The sequence below is a fragment of the Theropithecus gelada genome, chromosome 10 (assembly GCF_003255815.1).
Source record: "Theropithecus gelada isolate Dixy chromosome 10, Tgel_1.0, whole genome shotgun sequence".
Lineage (NCBI taxonomy): Eukaryota > Metazoa > Chordata > Mammalia > Primates > Cercopithecidae > Theropithecus > Theropithecus gelada.
Genome location: NC_037678.1, coordinates 86,887,391 through 86,910,282, shown reverse-complemented (window position 1 = coordinate 86,910,282; position 22,892 = coordinate 86,887,391). Strand labels below are relative to the sequence as shown.

The following is a 22,892-nucleotide window of genomic DNA, read 5'->3' as shown; positions in this document are numbered from 1 at the left end:
ACTAATCCTTGATGAGCAGTTTAGGGTTCCACATTTAAAAGTTCCTGGGAAATCCACTGATCTTCCAGCTCAGAATCCTCATCTTAGAAGCCGTATCCCCTGACTAGCAGGACTTTCTGGGAAACCAGACAAATGGTGCTAGGTGCTGTAGGATGCTTGCTCCATTGAGGTATCTGAAATATTGAATATGACTGCCATGACTTGCAAATATCTCACACTATCAGGACATTTGCGGCTCTGAAGAGTGAAATGCATCCTGTTCTACTTTTCTGTGGAAAAAAATGGCAAATATGTACACTGTCCCAGAGACCAATAGCCAAATGCCATATGAGTCCCTGGGGTAGAACAATAGAACGGGTACTGTAAAAACATTTCTTAGGCTAACTTTCAGATATGAGCAGGGGGTCTCAGAGCTGCAGAGTGGGGAAATCCCTATTCCACAAAGAATTATATTTTTAGATTGCATGAAAAATAAGGAATGCATGAAATTGCATTTGATAACCCAGAGAAGCCACCCCAACTTAGAAATCTAGGCCACATTTCCACTGTTGATTTCCATAACAGTCTCTTATTTTGCTCACCTATTTCTGTAATAAAGTTACTACTTGAGAAAAATGGTGCACTTAGAGAAAGGGTATCATGCTACCTGCTGTCAATTTTTACTGCCAACTCTGATATTCTTTTCTTTTGGTTTTCTGAACTCAGAAGTTCTTAATACTTAATTTAGCTGAAAATGCCAGTGGGTAATCTTCAGACCCTGCCTGCCTTATGTTTGATCCCTGGGCTTCTCTGCCACCTTACCTCTTCAGTCATGATTTTCATTTCTCTGTATTTCTCTTCTGTGTTGTGAGATAATTCATCAATCTGATCTTCTCATAGCAATAATTCAGTTCTCAGTAGTGAATATTCTATTTTGTTTTTTTCTTAAATTTTTCAACTCAAGAGTCATTATGTTTTTCAATTCTAAGTCATTTTTGTGCCTCAGTTACAGACTTTTGAGAATTCTCCTTCTTCTTCTTTTTCTTTTTTTTTTTTTTTTTTTGTTGTTGTTGTTGAAGTGCTGCTTTAGCTCTTCTGCTAAATTGCCATTGTTTGAGCCACTACGCTGTGTGCAGCAGGGTTCCTCCCCCAGGGTTTCTGAGTCCTCTTAAATGTATGCTGTGCCCTCGCAGTTCAGACTTTGGGTAAATTAAACAAGTGGATGGTGGGCAACAGAATATGATTTTCTTCCTCCTGACCACTGGGACTCCAGTCAGAACTCTCTGGGTGTGGAAGGATCCAGCCACACCAGCTGACAGTGATTTATGAAATTAAACATAAGCAAATCAACTACTGTGTTGGAAAAGAAAAAGTGCACATTCCTGATGGTTTAGAAATTGGAGAGTAAGTTAATGGTGAAATGTAAAAGCTCATCAATTATATGACAGCATCGATTATTAATGGGGAATGACAGCCACAGACCATGAAATCTGTGAATGTTGAATAATAAACTCAGCTGAATAAGAAAAGTATGACCACTGATGGGAGACTCACATTACATAGATTCCTCCTTTTTGTGTTTTAAAGGAAAATTTTTGGGGAACCCAACCAGCTAAGAGCTTCAGAAAATGCAACCTTATCCATCGAACCCAGGCCTTGCCCCAGGTAGGGCTGATTGACCCATGAATGGACACACACAGTCACAATGGGGCCACGTGTAAGCAGGTGAATGAGAATAAAAGATAACATGCAAAATGATAATAATAATGAAACAGAGACACGGGAGAGAGAGACATAGAGATGGAGTGGGAGAGAATGAAAATGAGCTACCTAGGTTCTCATTGGTTTTACAGTTTGGGATTCTATCATTCATGAGACTCGTCTCTAGTTCTGGCCCTTGGATTTCAAGACTTTTTTAAAAATGTAGTTCACTGATACAACACATTCTCCTTTTGACCATAGTCCTTTTTCTTGCAAGCAATCTCAAACTGAGGCCAAACCCAAGTTAAAGTTATGGTAATCCGATCAATTTCACCAGGTCTTTCTTTCCTACTTCTTTCCTGAGCTTTAGGCTCCAATAACCAATTGTCTACATGAAATCTTCATTAGATATCTAAAATCATTTCAGACCTTAACTATCTGTAGCATGGCAACACAATTCTTGTCTTCTTTATATTTTTCATATAAACATGCTCTTATACCAATATTCTTCATCTCAGTAAATGCACCAAAACTTACTCAGCAGCTCAGGCCAAAAATTTAGTTGTCATCTTTGATTCTTCTCTTTTTGCCATAGAGCACATCTGATTTACCTTTATAATAGACACTACTAATTTTTGTCAAAATTCAGTTTGCTCTATTCTGAACATACAAAAAGGCTACATTTTCTTGTCTCCTGGAACTTAGTCCCTGGGTGCCTTTTTCTGGACAATGAAATGTGAGCAAAAGTTATATGCATCATTCCTTTGTAGAAACATTTCTACAAGGGAATTGATTATCTATCTTTTCTTGCCATGTGATAGATGATATTTCCCACGGTAGAGTTATCTGTCAGCCTGGGTTTGTAAGTCAGGTCTCTCTGCTGACTCAAGATGTACAAACAGTGTGAGCAAGAAACACACCTTTGCTGTTTGTGATACCAAGATTTGGGGGTAGTTTGTAACTGCAGCATAAGCTACCCCATCCTAACAGAAAACAATCCTCTAGTCCTATTGGCGGCATCATCAAAGTGTGCCCCCAACTTCATGCTTGTTACCTCCTTTTCTACCACCACTGTATTCCAGAGCACCCTCAACTCCTGCCTGGATTTACTGCAGCATCCTCTTAATTGATCTGCCATTTCTTACTCTGGTATCTTATAAATATCAGATATTCTTTTTGGAAGAGCAGCCAGGCTTGTTTTTTAAAGGTGAATTATCTGTGTTAGTCTCCTGCCCAAAACGCTTCAACAACTACCCACTAGAATAAAATTCAAAGTCTCTCTATGAACCACAAGACCCCATAATCTGACTCTGTCTATTTCTCCAAACTTGTCTCCTGCCATTCTTTCATCTCTCTGCTTCAACCACATTGGGTCTCACTTATTGCTAGCAATCTTACTTATTGCTAGCAAGCAGTAAGCTCATTCTGTCTTCCAGGCTTTTCTCCTGTGGTTCTCTCTGTGTGGAATGTTTTACCTCAAGACTTCTGTCTGGCTTGGCTTCCTCCTTCCCATTGTACAAATTTGTATTCCAAGATTATGTCCTCAGCACAATCTCTACCTAAAAACACATTCTCCAATTGCCCTGTTTTATTTTGTAAAGCACTCTTTGAACTTTCCTGTTTCTTTATTTTTTATTTGCTTAATTTATGTTAAGCAAACATAATTTTTTTTCTAGACTACCAATGTGACAAAGCAAGGATTTTGTTTTTCAGTGCTCTGTCCCTGGAATATAAAAAAGTATCTGGTGCTTAGGGGGATTCAATAAATATTTATCAAATGAGTGAATTAATGAATAAGTAGCTTAAACAATCAGAACATCAAAATAATACTGCAATGAAGACAAAACAATTAGAAGCAATACTCTTTTATAAGTCCTTAACCTAGTCTGCTTGTTTGTTTTAACAGAGCAAAAAATAAATCAAAATACTGCTAATCAATTTATTTAGCTTTTATCTATGACCTACCAATTAGAATTCATTTATTTAGAAAAACCTGATGTGTTCAAATTGACTTGCTTAAATTAGCATATTGAAATCTTTTTAAAAAGGGAATCAGCACAGGATAGTTTTTTTTTGTTTTTTTTGAGACGGAGTCTCGCTCTGCCGCCCAGGCTGGAGTGCAGTGGCCGGATCTCAGCTCACTGCAAGCTCTGCCTCCCGGGTTCACGCCATTCTCCTGCCTCAGCCTCCCGAGTAGTTGGGACTACAGGCGCCCGCCACCGCGCCCGGCTAGTTTTTTGTATTTTAGTAGAGACGGGGTTTCACCGTGTTAGCCAGGATGGTCTCGATCTCCTGACCTCGTGATCCGCCCGTCTCGGCCTCCCAAAGTGCCTGGGATTACAGGCTTGAGCCACCGCGCCCGGCCACAGGATATGTTTAAAGTTGCAATAGCAATAACTGAGTTTCTCAGTCCAAATTATCTATGTTTTCTACAATGGACCCAAGAAATTAGCAGAAAAATAAAAGGACATGAAAGCAAAAGAATAGACTCAAAGACAGTGTAGGCAAGTGAATTAAGCAGAAAACACTAGATTAGAAAATTTCTATGGAAAATAACTTTCTGTATAATTTAGCTAGAGAGAATCAATGAGTAGAATTTGTCAATGAGCTGTATATGTGACCAACATATTTATTCTTCATCACCACATCCTCAATGATATGAGTTTATGCGTTTGTCCATCACATGCCAAGATGACGCATGAAAACTTCCTCCAGTGGGGCATATCCTTGGATTACTATTCTAGTAGAAATGATGGATATGCACTGACATACTTGCTCGGTTATCAACTTTCACTCATGCAACACTTTTGCAAAGCAGTTAATCCAGGTGTGGAACATTTACTATGACCAAGTGATATATTGAAGATAACTGGCTTTTAAAGGAACTGAGTTTCTCTTTCTGGCCTCCATGGCATTCCAATAAGGAATGTCCAGTGAGTTATGAGAACTGGGTCAGTCTCTTGGTTCTGTGACTTTCCAATCTTGAGTATGTCATTTAACCTTTTGAGGGAGAATGCGGATGAAGATAACATATACCTACCCTAGAGATTTCATAAGGTTCTTGTGAAAAGAAAATAACACATGTCAAAGACATGTTTTGTAAGCTGGATATTTTAGCTATTTGTTTTTCTTCTGCTTCTTTGAGGTAATTTAAGATATCCTTTAAATTGAAGTTGCCATATTTATACATTTCAAAGTAAGAGGAAAATAAAGGGCAAGCACCAAAATGGATAGGTTTGGCCATTTGGTCAAGAAATGCTGAAATTACAATAATTAGAAAATGACACTGCTGTTTCTTCAAACACACAAAAGTACTAAGTGCTCTCTCATTTGAAAACCCCGTCACCTGTTTCCATATCTAATTATTTCCAAATAATTCATCTCCTACCCAAGGAAAAAAGCTAAATTCATGGTCCACCATAAAATGAAACACAATTTTTATAGCCCTTATGTGAATAACTGAGGAGAAAAACAAAATCAGAAGAAAAATGCATAAGATTGTGCATTGTCTGAAACCTCTTAGCTGTTACAATATGTAAATCAACAAATCTCTGAAATTTAAAGCTCCATGGTCTCTAGTTATTTTGTTGCTTTGTTTACTTGAGTAATTCCCCCGTTCATCACTAAACATATTGCAAAGATCTTATTAAGCAGAATAGGAGACATGATGAATACTCTGATGAAGGCATTTAGTTTCATAAGAAATCCTGCTCATAACGATTTTGTGATCAATTACACAAGCCCACTTCAATCTCACACTCAGACGTGACTTTAGGGAAGTGATTAGTTATAAATCCAAAGAACACAGACACCAAACAATTACTGTACACCGGGAACCTCAAGTCAACAAAGATAACTTAGCTCTAAGGAAAATAGCTCAGGAAAACTAGTTATTCTTAATGAAATCCATCCTGTTCTCTTTTTCACACATGTAACCCATACTATCCACAGATGGAAAAAAAATTAGATAGCTAAATGAATCTGCTCAATTCACCAAATAGATCAATAGAGTTACTGCATTCCATCAATTACAGAAAAATATTTAATGTAACTCTCATGTAACCCAAGTGACGAATGGTCAGCTAGGTTTGGCTCATTGACTAGGTTTAGTTGATATTTATAACATTTATGTGCTTCTTTGGGGGGAACTGAGCATCAAATTACATTATCCTGAATGTTCACTGATTATGCCGTTCCTCCTACCTCATGGTGATTCTTGGCAAGCCATTCCTTAATGGTGCTGAGGGCAATGACTGCAGCAGGCTCGTTCGGAAAGCCTAGATGAAGAGCAGAAAAAAACAAATGAACAACGTAAGATGAAGGCAATAGAGAGGTTAATCACGCTACGACACTGGAGTTTTCTCATTTAAGCAATATTCAATTCAGTCAATAAGTACAGGCCTCAGTAAGATGTACATGGATATAAAGCCTGTGATCCTACACACAGGCATTAAGGGGGCTGGTCCTACACCAGTACAGAGTTTAAAAATAATTTAATTGTGTCTCTAATCTTATAACAATGTCAATTAAAAACATATTTATATATGCTTAATAGATTATGATGTACTTTCGTATTGTTTTCTTGTAAGAAGTGGTCAGATTAAAGTTTATTATCCTCAGCTTAAAACAAAAAGCACATGTGTCTCAGAGAAAACATATAGTTAGCCGAGGGTCAGTTCTGCCCATCACAAGGCCAGCAGCACTCCACCAATGGACCGTACCACAGAAACCTATTGTCAGAATTCAAAGAGGGTATTTCCTGTTTCACCTGGGGCCATCAGAGGTGATGCTTGTAATTGAGACAACATGAGCTAATCAGGTCTTGTTGTACAGGTTTGGTTTTAGAAGGGCAGCAAGAATGACAGTCTTATGCTTTGTCCCAGGGGGCAGGAGCGTACATGCTCAGAGTCTCCAAAACACATTCAGAATGTCACCTTAGCTGATCTAAACCAAACATATTCCTGGACCCACAGAACCATCAAACATTCTGCCAATAGTGATGGTATGTGAAGGAATAATCCTATCAATTTATATATTTATGGAGCAGGAAGAAGAAGAGATAGGAGTAACTATGCTACTGAAACTACTCTCTTTGAGCTCACCACTGGCTTCCTAATCACCGAATCCCATCACCTTTCAATTTATCTTCAAGCTAAATTGTTAGATGTGTTTAGTGTTCGATGTGCTTGACTAGTTTTTTATGTTTTATTCTCCTCTCATATATTTTAATTTTTTTAACTTTCTTACTTATTGTTTGAAAGTTTACAATTCAGTGGTTTGTACCATGTTTGTAAAGTCTTGCCATCATCACTAATTCCAGAATATTTTTATCATCCCATAACAAAACTCTGTACTCATTAATGGTCACTCCCCAATCTGTCACCCAAAGCCCCTGGTAACCATCAATCTACTTCTGTCTTTATGAGTGTGTGGCTTCTCCTCCTGAATTTTTCAACCCTGCCTTCTTCCACGTCTTCTTCTTCCTGTTTGACCAATTCTTTCCTGGCTTCTTTCTAGCAACATTCATTAAATGTGTGCCATTCCCAGCATCCTAAACTCAGCCCTCTTTTTTTCTTTATATGGCTCGTCTATGAAGATATTTTCTTGTCCAGAGTCCTCTGGGATGTTGTCCATACAGATGCAGAAAGACAGAGATGTTGCAGAAATGGAGAGAGCCAAGACTTAAAAGACCCAGTTTTATTGGAGGGCAAATATGTATTCCAGTAGTTCAGACTGATAGTTCAGGTCTCAGTAGGTCTTCAGAAAAAAATGAGTGAGAGGACAGGAAAAGGACAGATATTGTCCCCATTTCCAAGAATATGTGTTGCTTTGCTGATTAGGTTTCTACAGGCTTTGCTAGAGAGTGCATTACGAAAGGGGGGCAAAACAAATCAGAGCCAAGCTTCATTTTTCTTAGAGGCAATGGCTGTGATATAGAAAATGTGCATAAGTTCTTGAACCTTTGTAATGTCTATCACATTTGGGATTGTGCATTTGTTATGAATTGTTTAATCCTATTCGTTTTCTTTAAATGAAGGCATCAAAATGTAAAACCTTTAAATTTTCTTTAAAGTTAAAAAGTATTACTGAACCCCACAAAAGTAGCTATGTCATACTTTTATTGAGTCCCTGTCCTCTAAAAGCCCAAAGTCTAGGGGAGGAAATAGACAAGTAAAGAGGCAAACAAAATGCAGCATAACAAGTGTATTAGGGGTATGTGGACACAGATAAAGAGGACTAAGCAAGAAAGAAGTGTGAGGTTTGCAGGAAATAATAGAATATTTGAGGAAGAGAGCTGTAACATGGGGAACCAAGGAGACATTATCCTCAGAAATAAGCTGTGAGTCCCGAGGAATCAATGGGAAAGGTTAGGAAAAATGAAGTAGAGAGGAAAGCAGGATGAGAGTACGGGTGAGCTGCAAAGAAGGAAGGAGGTGGCCAGGTGCGGTGGCTCACGCCTCTAACTCCAGCCCATTGAAAGCCTGAGGTGGGAGGATCATGAGGTCAGGAGATCAAGACCAGCTTGGCCAAGATGGTGAAACCCCATCTCTACTAAAAATATAAAAATTAGCTGAACGTGGTGGTGAGCACCTGTAATCCCAGCTACTTGGGAGGCTGAGGCAGGGAACTGCTTGAACTTGGGAGGCAGAGGTTGCAGTGAGCTGAGTTTGTACCACTGCACTCCAGCCTGGGCACAGAGCAAGACTCTATATCAAAAAAAAAAAAAAAAAAGGAGAAGGAGGCCAGGATGGGCATTTGCTGTTAGGGGATTAACCATAGAAGGCCTTTTCTGTCCATCTCTGCCCTGAATTTAACACCTACATTTATAATCGCCTGGATACTTCCCTTTGATATGCTTCAGCACCAGAAATGCAACACATGCTCCTACCTAAAACAAATGTCGCCCCTGGCTTTCTGGTTTCTGTCTATGGCTTTACCTCTCTCCTAGTTACCGCCATGTTTGACTGCCTTCCCTGCTGGTAACCAAGTCCTAAAGGCATTTTCCCTCTGAACTATTTTCCACCTCGCCTTCTTTTCCTCGCTTTCCCACTGATTTCTTTCAAGGTCTGATCAGCCCTGACCCAGACAACTGTAGCTGACAACTGTGCTCCTTTGGTCTTCCTTCCCTTCTCCAATCTATCCTGCAAGCCACTTTCAAGTGATTCTTTCTAGAGCATAGTTAGCATTACACCTCAACCATACACAAAACAGAGGCAGCCTTTGTTGACTCTCCAACACAGAATCAACACGGGCACCTCAGCTTAGTGTTACACATTCCAATGACCCCACGGGGCCTTTCTAGATTTATGTCTCAGTTTTCTCTTATTTATTCTCATCTCATAAAATTCTTCTCCAAATTTAGGTATGTTGAATAAGTATTTAAATCATAACATTATAGGGCTATATAAAACTAATAAATACTGCAACCACACACAGTTGCAATGACCATCAGCATTAACATTCACCTTTAGAAGACATAATTCCCCACAGAGAAATTATACAAGTTGTCATAGAACCATGGCAACTATGGTCAGTTCTGAATAATTTGTGACCTCCTGGTCACTCATATTCATCAAAGCATCTGGCACTGAGTTAACGATTTTCATCTTAACCTCAAGGTTCGCTCTAACCCTGTGTGATTTCAACATCCACGAGAGTGACCCACCCTGCACCTAGCCAATCCATTGACCCGTTCGTCTTCCACAACAACCTCCTCCATGAATCGTGCCCTGGACCTTGATGCAGCATTCCCGATTCAAAGTTACTAATTTAAGCAGAGCTCTCTCAAAACCTGCTTTCTCATTGTTAGTTTGTTTGCTCAGTTACTTTCCAAGGAATACTCTTTCACAAGCATTTGAAGCCAACTCTAGCTTCAAGTCACTCCCCAAGTTAATGGCAACATTTCTCCCATGCATAAGCTGGCCCTTTCTTGTCTCTCTAGTCTCCTCTCGTGTTGCTTTGCTCTTTGTCTTCTCCACTCCAATGACACTGGCCTTCTTTCTGATCTTTGAAAGTGGTATTTTTATTTTGCCTTCCTGTCATAAAGCCTTGCTCATGCTCTTTCCCCTTTCTGAAATGACATTTATCCTCCCTTTTTCCTAGTGTATTTCCATTTTATTTGTCCTCTGCTCAGTGGTCACTTCTTCAGGAAAGGCTTCTCTGACATTGATGACTCCCTATGTTGTGTTTTCATAACACCATGTACCTTTACCTCACAGACCCATCACAGTTGCAGTTCTACATTTACTTATGTAAATACGTGATTAATAACCTTAATAGAGTGAAAACCCTGGCAGGTGGAAAACACATCTGTTTTTGCTTATCACTGGATACCTGAAACATTGCCAGCACATACAGAATGATCAATAACTAGGTGTTGAATGACTGACTGGATTACAGACTTGTGGATCTTTGTACATATGGACAACAGGAAAAGGCTCACTGCTGGGAGCACAGGGAGTGTTTAACCTTAGAGTATGGGGAGGAGGAAGGGATGCTGAGAAGGTACTCAACAGATAGTTATATTCAGAATATCCCTTTTCATTCCTGGGGGAAAATATCGAGATTTATGAGAAAATCTAGTTCCTGATAGGAAGATGTATTGTGATTAATTAAAGGGGGAGAAAAATATCAAGATGAATATCCCTGAAAGTATGCCTGCTTTCGTCGGACATGGATATACAAGATAAAGCATGATGTTCAGGGTAAACAGCAAGGCAATTCTTTCCCCACTTAACTGCAAGACCTCCGGGGTTACAAATAAGACCAATGAATGGACAAAGACAGATTTTAGCCTAGGGATGGACTCCCAAGAGAGAAAGGACTTCCTCAGAACATCACAACATATTCTGGTCACCAGGGGACTTTTGTTCACAAAAGTAGAATGGCCACCCAGAGGGGAGGCTACAGACAAGCTTCAGATGAATCACTGAATTAGATGACATGGGAAATCTCTTCCAAGTATGAGGGTCAATGAGGCTGAACAAGCCATGAATAATTTAGGGTCAGGCATGCAGGGAGTTGCATGTGTGTGTATCCAGGTGCGCACAGATTCTGTGCCTCTACTGGAATTCCAAAGCTTAGTTTCCTACTCATTAGGATAGATTCATAAAATTAACTTTTGTTGTAAATGTGAAAGTTGACTTATACAATAAATAAATGATTTTTTCTTATTTACTTTGTATTGAAAGTGCTTACAAATATTTTACATACTGTACACACACACACACACACACACACCATTATGCAGCTCAAGGTATAAGATACTTCTAATACTACCCAGAAAGCTGCCTTGTCCTGGGTCAATGCCCAGTCTTCAAAATAACCACTATTCTGACTTCTATGGTCAAAGGTTAGTTTTGTCTGTTTTTACACTTCACATATATAACATTATATAGTGTGTGTTCTTTTTTGTCTATGTTTTGTTCAAAATTATGCCTGCCTGATTTACCCACGGCTTTACATATAACAGTAGCTCATTTCATTGTAGTGTTGTGTTCCATTGTATGGATATTCCACAATCTGTTTATCCAGTCTAGTGTTGATGAATAACTAGACTGTTCCCAGTATGAGACTAACATGAATAAAGGTGCCACGAACATTCTCATACATGTCTTGGTGGACATAAGCATGTTTCTGGTGAGTATATATCCAGGAGGAAGGACTGCTGGACCCCATGTTATGCTTCATTCTGGGAGATTCTGCCAGTTTTCCAAAGCAGCTGTGCCAATAACACTCCCACCAGAAGTATATGAAAGTTTAAAATAATGTGTTTTAATAATCTCTGCTGATTTATTTATTTAACATGTTAAGATGTACTTTCTAATTATATTCTCTTGACCACATTTCAAGCTATTAAAGATAGCTTTAGGCTATTCAATACTTTTTATAACTAGAAGCTGAGACAAGTTTTATGATTTGCCTGTGTTCTCACTGCAAAGCAGTGATGTTCCTAAGCCAAGAAAGGACAAATTCTGTCAACAGACCATCAAGACAATTTAAATAAAAGACACAGAAGTGAAACAACAAGTTGAATTTACAGTAGTTTTCATCCATAGCACATCAAATAACTCATTAGGTAGACATTTTCCTTTCACTTGGTTATTAAGCTGACATTTCTTTTCATCAAATTTCACTACAGAAGGATACAGCAATAAAGACTCATTGAAGATTCTACCCCACCTCTAAACTGTACGTTTGTTGGAATTGTTGAAAACCCAGAAGCCAATACAGCTACAGTGAATCTGGTTTTCACTTTGTTGTGGACAATTTTCCTCTCTATTTACTTTTTATTTTTTACTGTTATTGATATTTCCCTATTATCTTTAACTTTGTCCAAAGGCTCCCATGTAGAAACTAATTTTGTTCACCTGATATAAAATTCATCATGTTTACTAGAATTCTAGCATATTCTGCTAAAATAAAGATAGACATGACTTACTCTACCAGTAAAAGTGTCCTTTTTCGAGTCAGAAGCAACAGATTAGCTTTTGTTTTAAACTTTAAAATGAAAGTCTATTTGGGGGTGGGTGTGCCAAAGATGGCTGAATAGGAACAGCTCCAGCCTCCAGCTTCCAGCGTGAGAGACACAGAAGATGGGTGATTTCTGCATTTTCAACTGAGGTACCGGGTTCATCTCACTAGGTCATGTCGGACAGTTGGTGCTGGTCAGCGTGTGCAGCCTGATCAGCGAGAGCTGAAGCAGGGTGAGGCATCGCCTTACCTGGGAAGCGCAAGGGGGAAGGGAATTCCTTTTCCTACCTGAAGGAAACGGAGACACACAACACCTGGAAAATCGGGTAACTCCCACCCTAATACTGTGCTTTACCAAGGGTCTTAGCAAAGGGCACACCAGGAGATTATATCCCGCACCTGGCCCAGAGGGTCCCACGCCCACAGAGCCTCCCTCATTACTAGCACAGCAGTCTGAGATCTAACTGCAAGGTGGCAGAGAGGCGGGGGAGGGGCACCTGCCATTGCTGAGGCTTCAGTAGGTAAACAAAGCCGCCAGGAAGCTCGAATTGGGTGTAGTCCACCACAGCTCAAGGAGGCCGGCCTGCCTCTGTAGACTCCTCCTCTGGGGACAGGGCATAGCTAAACAAAAAGCAGCAGAAAACCTGGCAGAGGTAAATGCCCCTTTCTGACAGTTTTGAAGAGAGCAGTGGATCTCCCAGCATGGAGGATGAGATCTGAAAATGGGCAGACTGCCTGTTCAAGTGGTTCCCTGGCCCCTGAGTAGCCTAACTGGGAGACATACCCCACTAGGTGCAGACTGACACCTCATACCTCACATAGCAGGGTACACTCCTGAGATGAAGCTTCCAGAGCAAGAATCAGACATCAATACTCACTGTTCAGCAATATTCTATCTTCTGCAGCCTCTGTTGCTGATACCCAGGCAAACAGGGTCTGGAGTGGACCTCCAGCAAACTCCAACAGACCTACAGCTGAGGGTCCCGACTGTTAGAAGGAAAACTAACGAACAGAAAGGACACTCACACCAAAACTCCATCAGTATGTCACCATCATCAAAGACTAAAGGCAGATAAAACCACAAAGATGGGGAAAAAGCAGAGCAGAAAAGCTGGAAATTCAAAAAATCAGAGCGCATCTCCCCCTCCAAAGGAGCGCAGCTCATTGCCAGCAACAAAGCTGGACAAAGAATGACTTTGACAAGTTGAGAGAAGAAGGCTTCAGTCGATCAAACTTCTCAGAGCTAAAGGAGGAACTACCTAACCAGTGCAAAGAAACTAAAAACCTTGAAAAAAGAATGGATGAATGGATAACTAGAATAATCAATGCAGAGAAGACCTTAAAAGAACTGATAGAGATGAAAACCATAACACAAGAACTACATACAGGACATATGCACAAGCTTCAGTAACTGACTCGATCAACTGGAAGAAAGAGTATCAGCGATTGAAGATCAAATGAATGAAATGAAGCGAGAAGAGAAGTGTAGAGAAAAAAGAGTACAAAGAAATGAACAAAGCCTCCAAGAAGTATGGGATTATGTGAAAAGACCAAATCTACATCTGATTGGATTGCCTGAAAGTGATGGGGAAAATGGAACCAAGTTGGAAAGCACTCTGCAGGATATCATCCAGGAGAACTTCCCCAACCTAGTAAGGCAGGCCAACATTCAAATTCAGGAAATACAGAGAACACCACAAATATATTCCTCGAGAAGAGCAACTCCAAGACACATAATTGTGACATTCACCAAAGTTGAAATGAAGGAAAAAATGTTAAGGGCAGCCAGAGAGAAAAGTCGGGTTACACACAAAGGGAAGCCCATCAGACTAACAGCAGATCTCTCAGCAGAGACTCTCCAAGTCAGAAGGGAGTGGGGGCCAATATTCAACATTCTTAAAGAAAGAATTTTCAACCCAGAATTTCATATCCAGCCAAACTATGTTTCATAAGTGAAGGAGAAATAAAGTCCTTTACAGACAAGCAAATGCTGAGAGATTTTTTTACCACCAGACCTGCCCTACAAGAGATCCTGAAGGAAGCACTCAACATGAAAAGGAACAACAGGTACCAGCCATTGCAAAAACATGTGAAAATGTAAAGTCAATCGATGTTAGGAAGAAACTGCATCAACTAGCGAGCAAAATAACCAGCTAATATCATAAGGACAGGATCAAGTTCACACATAACAATATTAACCTTAAATGTAAATGGACTAAATGGTCCAATTAAAAGATACAGAGTGGCAAATTGGATAAAGAGTCAAGACCCATCAGTTTGTTGTATTCAGGAGGCACATCTCACATGCAGAGACACATATAGGCTCAAAATAAAGGGATGGAGGAAGATCTAGCAAGCAAATGGAAAACAAAAAAAAGCAGGGGTTGCAATCCTAGTCTCTGATAAAACAGACTTTAAACCAACAAAGATCAAAAGAGACAAAGAAGGCCATTACATAATGGTAAGGGATCAATTCATCAGGAAGAGCTAACTATCCTAAATATATATGCACCCAACACAGGAGCACTCAGATTCATAAGGCAAGTCCTTAGAGACTTACAAAGAGATTTAGACTCCCATACAATAATAATGGGAAACTTTAACACCCCACTTTCAACATTAGACAGATCAACGAGACAGAAAGTTAACAAGGATATCCAGGAATTGAACTCAACTCTGCACCAAGCAGACCTAATAGACATCTACAGAACTCTCCACCACAAATCAACAGAATATACATTCTTCTCAGCACCACATCGCACTTATTCCAAAACTGACCACATAGTTGGAAGTAAAGCACTCCTCAGCAAATGTACAAGAACAGAAATTATAACAAACTGTCTCTCAGATCACAGTGCAATCAAACTAGAACTCAGGATTCAGAAACTCAATCAAAACCGCTCAACTACATGGAAACTGAACAACCTGCTCCTGAATGACTACTGGGTACATAACGAAATGAAGGCAGAAATAAAGATGGTCTTTGAAGCCAACGAGAACAAAGATACAACATACCAGAATCTCTGGGACACATTTAAAGCAGTGTGTAGAGGGAAATTTATAGCACTAAATGCCCACAAGAGAAAGCAGGAAAGATCTAAAATTGACACCCTAACATCACAATTAAAAGAACTAGAGAAGCAAGAGCAAACACATGCAAAAGCTAGCAGAAGGCAAGAAATAACTAAGATCAGGGCAGAACTGAAGGAGATAGAGACACAAAAAACCCTCCAAAAAATCAATGAATCCAGGAGCTGGTTTTTTGAAAAGATCAACAAAATTGATAGACCGCTAGCAAGACTCATAAAGAAAAAAAGAGAGAAGAATCAAATAGATGCAATAAGAAATGATAAAAGGGATATCACCACCAACTCCACAGAAATACTAACTACCATCAGAGAATACTATAAACACCTCTATGCAAATAAACTAGAAAATGTAGAAGAATGGATAATTTCCCGGACACTTACACTTTCCCAAGACTAAACCAGGAAGAAATTGAATCTCTGAATAGACCAATAGCAGGCTCTGAAATTGAGGCAATAATTAATAGCCTACCAACCAAAAAAAGTCCAGGATCAGAAGGAGTCACAGCTGAATTCTACCAGAGGTACAAGGAGGAGGTGGTACCATTCCTTCTGAAACTATTCCAATCAATAGAAAAAGAGGGAATCCTCCCTAACTCATTTTACGAGGCCAACATCATCCTGATACCAAAGCCTGGCAGAGACACAACAAAAAGAGAGAATTTTAGACCAATATCCCTGATGAACACCAATGCAAAAATCCTCAATAAAATACTGGCAAACAGAATCCAGTAGCACATCAAAAAGTTTATCCACCATGATCAAGTGGGCTTCATCCCTGGGATGCAAGGCTGATTCAACATATGCAAATCAATAAACATAATCCAGCATATAAACAGAACCAAAGACAAAACCATATGATTATCTCAATAGATGCAGAAAAGGCCTTTGACAAAATTCAGCAGCCCTTCATGCTGAAAACTCTCAATAAATTCGGTATTGATGGAATGTATCTCAAAATCATAAGAGCTATTTATGACAAACCCACAGCTAATATCATACGGAATGGACAAAAACTGGAAAAATTCCCTTTGAAAACTGGCACAAGACAGGGATGCCCTCTCTCACCACTCCTATTCAACATAGTGTTGGAAGTTCTGGCTAGGGCAATCAGGCAAGAGAAAGAAATTAAGGATATTCAGTTAGGAAAAGAAGTCAAATTGTTCCTGTTTGCAGATGACATGATTGTATATTTAGAAAACCCCATCGTCTCAGCCCAAAATCTCCTTAAGCTGATAAGAAACTTCAGCAAATTCTCAGGATACAAAATCAATGTGCAAAAATCACAAGCATTCTTATACACCAGTAACAGACAAACAGAGAGCCAAATCAGGAATGAACTCCCATTCCCAATAGCTTCAAAGAGAATAAAATACCTAGGAATCCAACTTACAAGGGATGTAAAGGACTTCTTCAAGGAGAACTACAAACCACTGCTCAGTGAAATAAAAGAGGACACAAACAAATGGAAGAACATTTCATGCTCATAGATAGGAAGAATCAATATCGTGAAAATGGCCATACTGCCCAAGGTAATTTATAGATTCAATGCCATCCGCATTAAGCTACCAATGACTTTCTTCACAGAATTGGAAAAAACTGCTTTAAAGTTCATATGGAACCAAAAAAGACTCCATATTGCCAAGACAATCCTAAGCCAAAAGAACAAAGCTGGAGGCATCACGTGACCTGACTTCAAACTACACTACAAGGCTACAGTAACCAAAACAGCATGGTACTGGTACCAAAACAGACATATAGACCAATGGAACAGAACAGAGCCCTCAGAAATAATACCACACATCTACAGCCATCTGATCTTTGACAAACCTGACAAAAACAAGAAATGGGGAAGGATTCCCTATTTAATAAATTGTGCTGGGAAAATTGGCTAGCCATAAGTAGAAAGCTGAAACTGGATCCTTTCCTTACTCCTTATATGAAAATTAATTCAAGATGGATTAGAGACTTAAATACTAGACCTAAAACCATTAAAACCCTAGAAGAAAACCTAGGTAATACCATTCAGGACAGAGGCATGGGCAAGGACTTCATGTTTAAAACACCAAAAGCAATGACAACAAAAGCCAAAATTGACAAATGGGATCTAATTAAACTAAAGAGCCTCTGCACAGCAAAAGAAACTACCATCAGAGTGAACAGGCAACCTACAGAATGGGAGAAAATTTCTGCAATCTACTCATCTGACAAAGGGCTAATATCCAGAACCTATAAAGAACTCAATCAAATTTACAAGAAAAAAAAAAAAAAAACAAAAAACCAACCCCATCAAAAAGTGGGCAAAGGATATGAACAGACACTTCTCAAAAGAAGACATTCATACAGCCAACAGACACATGAAAAAATGTTCATCATCACTCGCCATTAGAGAAATGCAAATCAAAACCACAATGAGATACCATCTCACACCAGTTAGAATGGCAATCATTAAAAAATCAGGAAACAACAGGTGCTGGAGAGGATGTGGAAAAATAGGAACACTTTTACACTGTTGGTGGGACTGTAAACTAGTTCAGCCATTGTGGAAAACAGTATGGCAATTCCTCAAGGATCTAGAACTAGAAATACCATTTGACCCAGCCATCCCACTACTGCGGATATACCCAAAGGATTATAAGTCATGCTGCTATAAAGACACATGCACATGTATGTTTATTGCGGCACTATTCACAATAGCAAAGACTTGCAGTCAACCCAAATGTCCATCAGTGACAGACTGGATTAAGAAAATGTGGCACATATACACCATGGCATACTATGCAGCCATAAAAAAGGATGAGTTCGTGTCCTTTGCAGGGACATGGATGCAGCTGGAAACCATCATTCTCAGCAAACTATCGCAAGAACAGAAAACCAAATACTGCATATTCTCACTCACAGGTGGGAATTGAACAATGAGATCACTTGGACACAGAAAGGGGATTATCACACACCAGGTCCTTTTGTGGTGGGGGAGAGGGGAGGGATAGCATTAGGAGATATACCTAATGTAAATGATGAGTTAATGGGTGCAGCACACCAACATGGCACATGTATACATATGTAACAAACCTGCACGTTGTGCACATGTACCCTAGAACTTAAAGTGTAATAATAAAAAAAAAATTTATGAGCTTCCCCCAAAAAATAAAGAAAAAAAAAAAAGAAAGTCTATTTGGGGCTATAGATTACCATATCATAGAAAGGCATATGGTGATACTTTAAATCAATAATTTCAAAGAGGTTCTTATTACCCCCCAAAAAAGTAAAATAAAATTGAATATAATTTTGGTATAATAATAATTTGGTATATTTAAGCCAGGCTTTAAAACCTTAACCCCATGCAGCATTCGGAGTCTGCCCAGGGCTTCCCTCAACATCCCCTTCTAGACCTATTGCCAGGTCTCACCTCAGTTTTAACTTCCTTTCTTGCAGGTTGTAAGAAGACAGCGCTCTAGAGACCAATGTCCAGGAAAAACTCACAAATCTAAAAACTATTCTTTATGTACTCAATCATTTTATTTTCAGCTGAACAATGTATTTTGTGGTGGTTTTTACCTCAAAGGGGTTTCATCCATACCCTCACTCTGCCTAGTCAAGCACGGGGCCCAAAGCTGTGATAAAATACTAGAAATTTTATGAAATCATAAATCCCTGTGTAGACTGCATATTATTTAGAAAGTAGTTGCTATACTAACCAGCCTTCCAACTGACTAAAAGCTCCAAATTGGTACTGTATTGTTATAAATATCCAGAATATCCAGAAGTTAGGAGCAGTAGTTTAAAAAAATCAAACTCCCTTGAACTCTGTACATGAAATTCACATCCACTTTTGAGCTCTCTATTCCTGCCAACTCTTTAATGAGGAAAGCATGCGCCATGTTATTTTTATTCACATGCATACCCTCAAAATAAAAATATTGTGAAGTTATCAAACATGAGACTTTCAGCATTGATAGAAACCCATGATTGTCCTGAGTGAGAAGGATGTATCACTGAGTTGATCGATATGTGGACATCAGTTGAACGGGGATTGTCAACATCGACTATCAATGCAAAATTACACTTTGCTTGATAATTTCAGAGAACACAGTCATAATATTTTTCCATCTTAGCACGCAAGTTCTGTTGTGAGGATCACAGGAAACGAAACAGTATACTTTTCAAGCTCGGGTGAAAAGAAATACAAATGTGAGATTAATTGTGTGTTGTTATTTTAATTTCTCTGGAACACACACATGCACACCCTACCATGGATGGGGAGGAGAGACTGGAGGGTATAGATGGAGGGTGTGATGGGAAGTATTGGGGAATACATTGTTTTTTTTTTGTTTTGTTTTGTTTTTTAAATCTCAAAACAGCTTTTGTCAACCTCTTCCCCCTTGGCGTCCTTCCAACCCATAAAAGCAATTCTGATAGCACGATGAAATCAAATTACTTGAGAAAAATGAGCTGAAGGAGCCTCACCGTTAAGCAATTGCTAGACCAGCCACTCAGACCATTCTGGCTAAAGGCTGAGTTTCACAAAAGATAAAACAGGTGAAGTAATAAGAGTGACACTGGCCCCTATTACTGCAGTGAGCATGGCAGCAGAATGCTAAAAAGGTATCACTGGCTTCACCCAGGAGCATAAACGGGCACCTAGTAGGCAAGGGTGAGGGGTCCACAGTCTGTTGTTAAGAGAGTGGAGTTGCAGATGTTTTGTGATCTGGCTTTGTTATATGAGTATATACACATAACATGGCATACTCATAAGTTGGGTAACAAGAGCAGATGCTGACGATGCACCGCATGTATCTTCTTGGCATGTGCTATTTCCTTGCAAGCTGCTTTGACTTAAACCTTTTACCTGAGGGCTCCTTCTGGTGCCAGCCCCTTTTACCCGAGGGCTCCTTCTGGTGGCCAGAGCTCACTTTGCCACATGTAGGGCAGGTCTAAAGGGCCAGGGAACAAGCTCCCCCCTAAAATGTTCTTCAACCAATGATTACTGAGAGTTGTTGGGTTAATACCTCAGCTCCCTCACCCCTCAGGGGATAATGCTGAGGTGTGTGCTTTATAGTTTCCCAGAGCTGCTCAGTGAGTTCACACTCCACTTGCCCAAAGTGGCAAATCCCTTGATAATGCATTCTTTATTTGCTTCCTTTCTTTGTCTGTCTCTCTTTCCAAAAGTCACCTCCAAATTAACAACTTACACACAAACCCGTGCCTTTAAATCTGCTTTTTGGGGGTAGTCGAACCATGACAGCAGTCAAAATGAATTGATGAATCTGAGACAATGAGGTGTCATGTCTCATCTTGTGATCACCCTTTCTCCACTGTATTTTAGTTGTAACCTCTAGCACATGCACTGTAGAGAAATGTTCTATAAAACAGCTAATTAACTGGGGAGAAGGAGTTGGGGAGCTCACTGGCTGTTAGCACGAAGGTAACATAATATTTCACTTTGGGGAGTATAGAGGTCATCTAGTCCAGGCACATAATGGCATCCAAACCTGGCCCACTAGACAATACAACAATCTTGAAATACTAATAAACTGCTGCTAGTGCTGCTGCTGTTAGCATTTATTGAGAAATTATTGTGTATAAATCACTCTACTTAGTTGCATTTATCTGTGTTATTTCATTTAATTTTCATAAGAATACAATGGAAAGTAGAAGAGAAAAGAAAAAGGAAGATGAGTTGCTCTGTAAATGAACAGTAATGGACTGTAATTGGACTTTATTGTATTGAGGGAAAGAGGAAAAAATAATTTGTTGGGAGAAAAGTTGAGTGTTGGGACAGAAGTTTAGGCAGGGCTTGCATACCTGCTAGACATGCTGGCTCCTTGCTTCCATCACTCTCATTGTCTCAAGTAGCCATATGTTTCTCATTCACTTGATACACTGTTTCAACCCCCACATCCTCACCACCTGTTTCTTTGGCTTCGGGAGCTCGGGGCCTTCACAGCCTCCACACTCACGATGGCCCCCTGGTCCCACTTTCTCTCTCAAACTGTTTCTCATTCCTTTGACTCTGCCAGACTTCATCGCCCCCCACAACCTGGTGTTGGGTCTGATCACCCCAACGTAATTAATTTGGATTTATATTGAAAACTCCCAAGGCCAGGTGCAGTGGTTCATTCCTGTAATCTTAGCATTTGGGGATGTTTTGGCAGGAGGATCAATTGAGCCAAGGAGTTCTAGATGAACCTTGGCAACACAGAGAGATCTTATCTCTACAAAATTAAAAAATAAAAATCACCCAGGCACATGCCTGCAGTCCCAGCTACTCAGGAGGCTGAGATGGGAGAACTGCTTGAGACTAGGAATTAGAGGCTGCGCTCCAGCCTGGGTGACAGAGTGAAACCCTGTTGAAAGAAAGGAGAAAGAAAGAAGGAAAGAGAGAGAGAGAGAAAGAGGTGAAGGAAGGAAGGGAAAGAAAGACAGAAAGAGAGGGAGGGAAGGGGAGGGAGGGAGGGAGGGAGGGAGGGAGGAAGGAAGGAAGGAAGGAAGGAAGGAAGGAAGGAAGGAAGGAAGGAAGGAAGGAAGGAAGGAAGGAAGGAAGGAAGGAAGGAAAGAAATGCCAAGAGGTGTGCAAAGTATGCTGTGACTTTGTCATGCAGCTTTAGTAGACTCAATATAACCCAGTAAGGCAGTTTGGACTCGCATCTGCTTGAAGAGAAAGTAATGATATGTTGTGGTGGGCGTGGGTGGGAGCCTAGGCTATTCTTAGAAGCCAAACCACCTCTGGCTTCCACATAAAATAAATCAAAGAAAATTCCCTTCAAAAGGTATATAATCTTTTCCATTTTACAGAAGAGGAAAAGTGGCTCATGGAGGACTCAAGCAAGGGACAGGACCCAGTATACCAGCCCACACCCCCTCCACACCCTAGCCTGGAGCCTGGAACCTGGCATGTTGTTGGTCCTCAGAATGGATGGAACATACCAGAAAGCCTCTATGTCAGAGACTCCAGTCTGGATGTTACACGGTTTCAAACCCCAGAGAAAGAAAATCAGATTGGAGGCCCCTATGGGCAGGGAGCTGTTTCAGAGCACCAAACATATGGCCTCTGGCATAAGCCACTCCAAGAGGACCCATGGGATCAGATGTGCTACCCTCTTTCTCAGATGACAGCACCCATTCTACCATTTAATGTCTACATTGCAGAGTGTGGGTGGGGCCCAAGGAATCTCTTGAGAATGTAGAAAAGCTGGCAGTTCTGATGGTTCAATTACATTTGAACATTTAGGTACTCTGGACATTACTGGAGCGTGTGAATTTGTGGCCCACTGGCTCACTATAGAACTTCTGTGATATTGCTTCTTTCCCCATGGTCCTGTCTTACCCCTTCCTTTATTTTATTCAACTTAGCACTGATGTCCCTAGCAGGGCCTCTAGAATTAGTCATAATATCAAAAGGGAGAAGGGAAATTCTGTACTTCTTCTCATCTTAATCTCTTCACACCCATTCTTTCATTTCACTTGACATTATGTGTGCCAAAGCAAATGATACTCCATAAATTCTACTGTATTTCGCAATGGTCTTGAGACACTTTTTCTTTCATTTACTTAAAAAACTGTGAAACATGAAGTTTTCCTTTCAAGTTTTGTTTCCTCTGCTCTGCAAAACAGGTATAAATGAACTGCATTTTTATAGGACACAAGGTTACA

The 22,892-nt window shown here is 40.0% G+C and overlaps 1 protein-coding gene across 6 annotated transcripts in view; it reads right to left on the bottom strand.

Annotated features, from left to right (window-relative positions):
* Nucleotides 1–22,892, bottom strand: part of MACROD2 (MACRO domain containing 2) — a 2,143,045-nt gene that overhangs the window by 557,681 nt on the left and 1,562,472 nt on the right. For all 6 annotated transcript variants that reach the window (XM_025399153.1, XM_025399154.1, XM_025399155.1 and 3 more), the window contains one exon: nucleotides 5,884–5,957. In XM_025399153.1, the coding sequence (XP_025254938.1) occupies nucleotides 5,884–5,957 (74 nt within the window). The remainder of the gene's footprint in view (nucleotides 1–5,883; nucleotides 5,958–22,892) is intronic.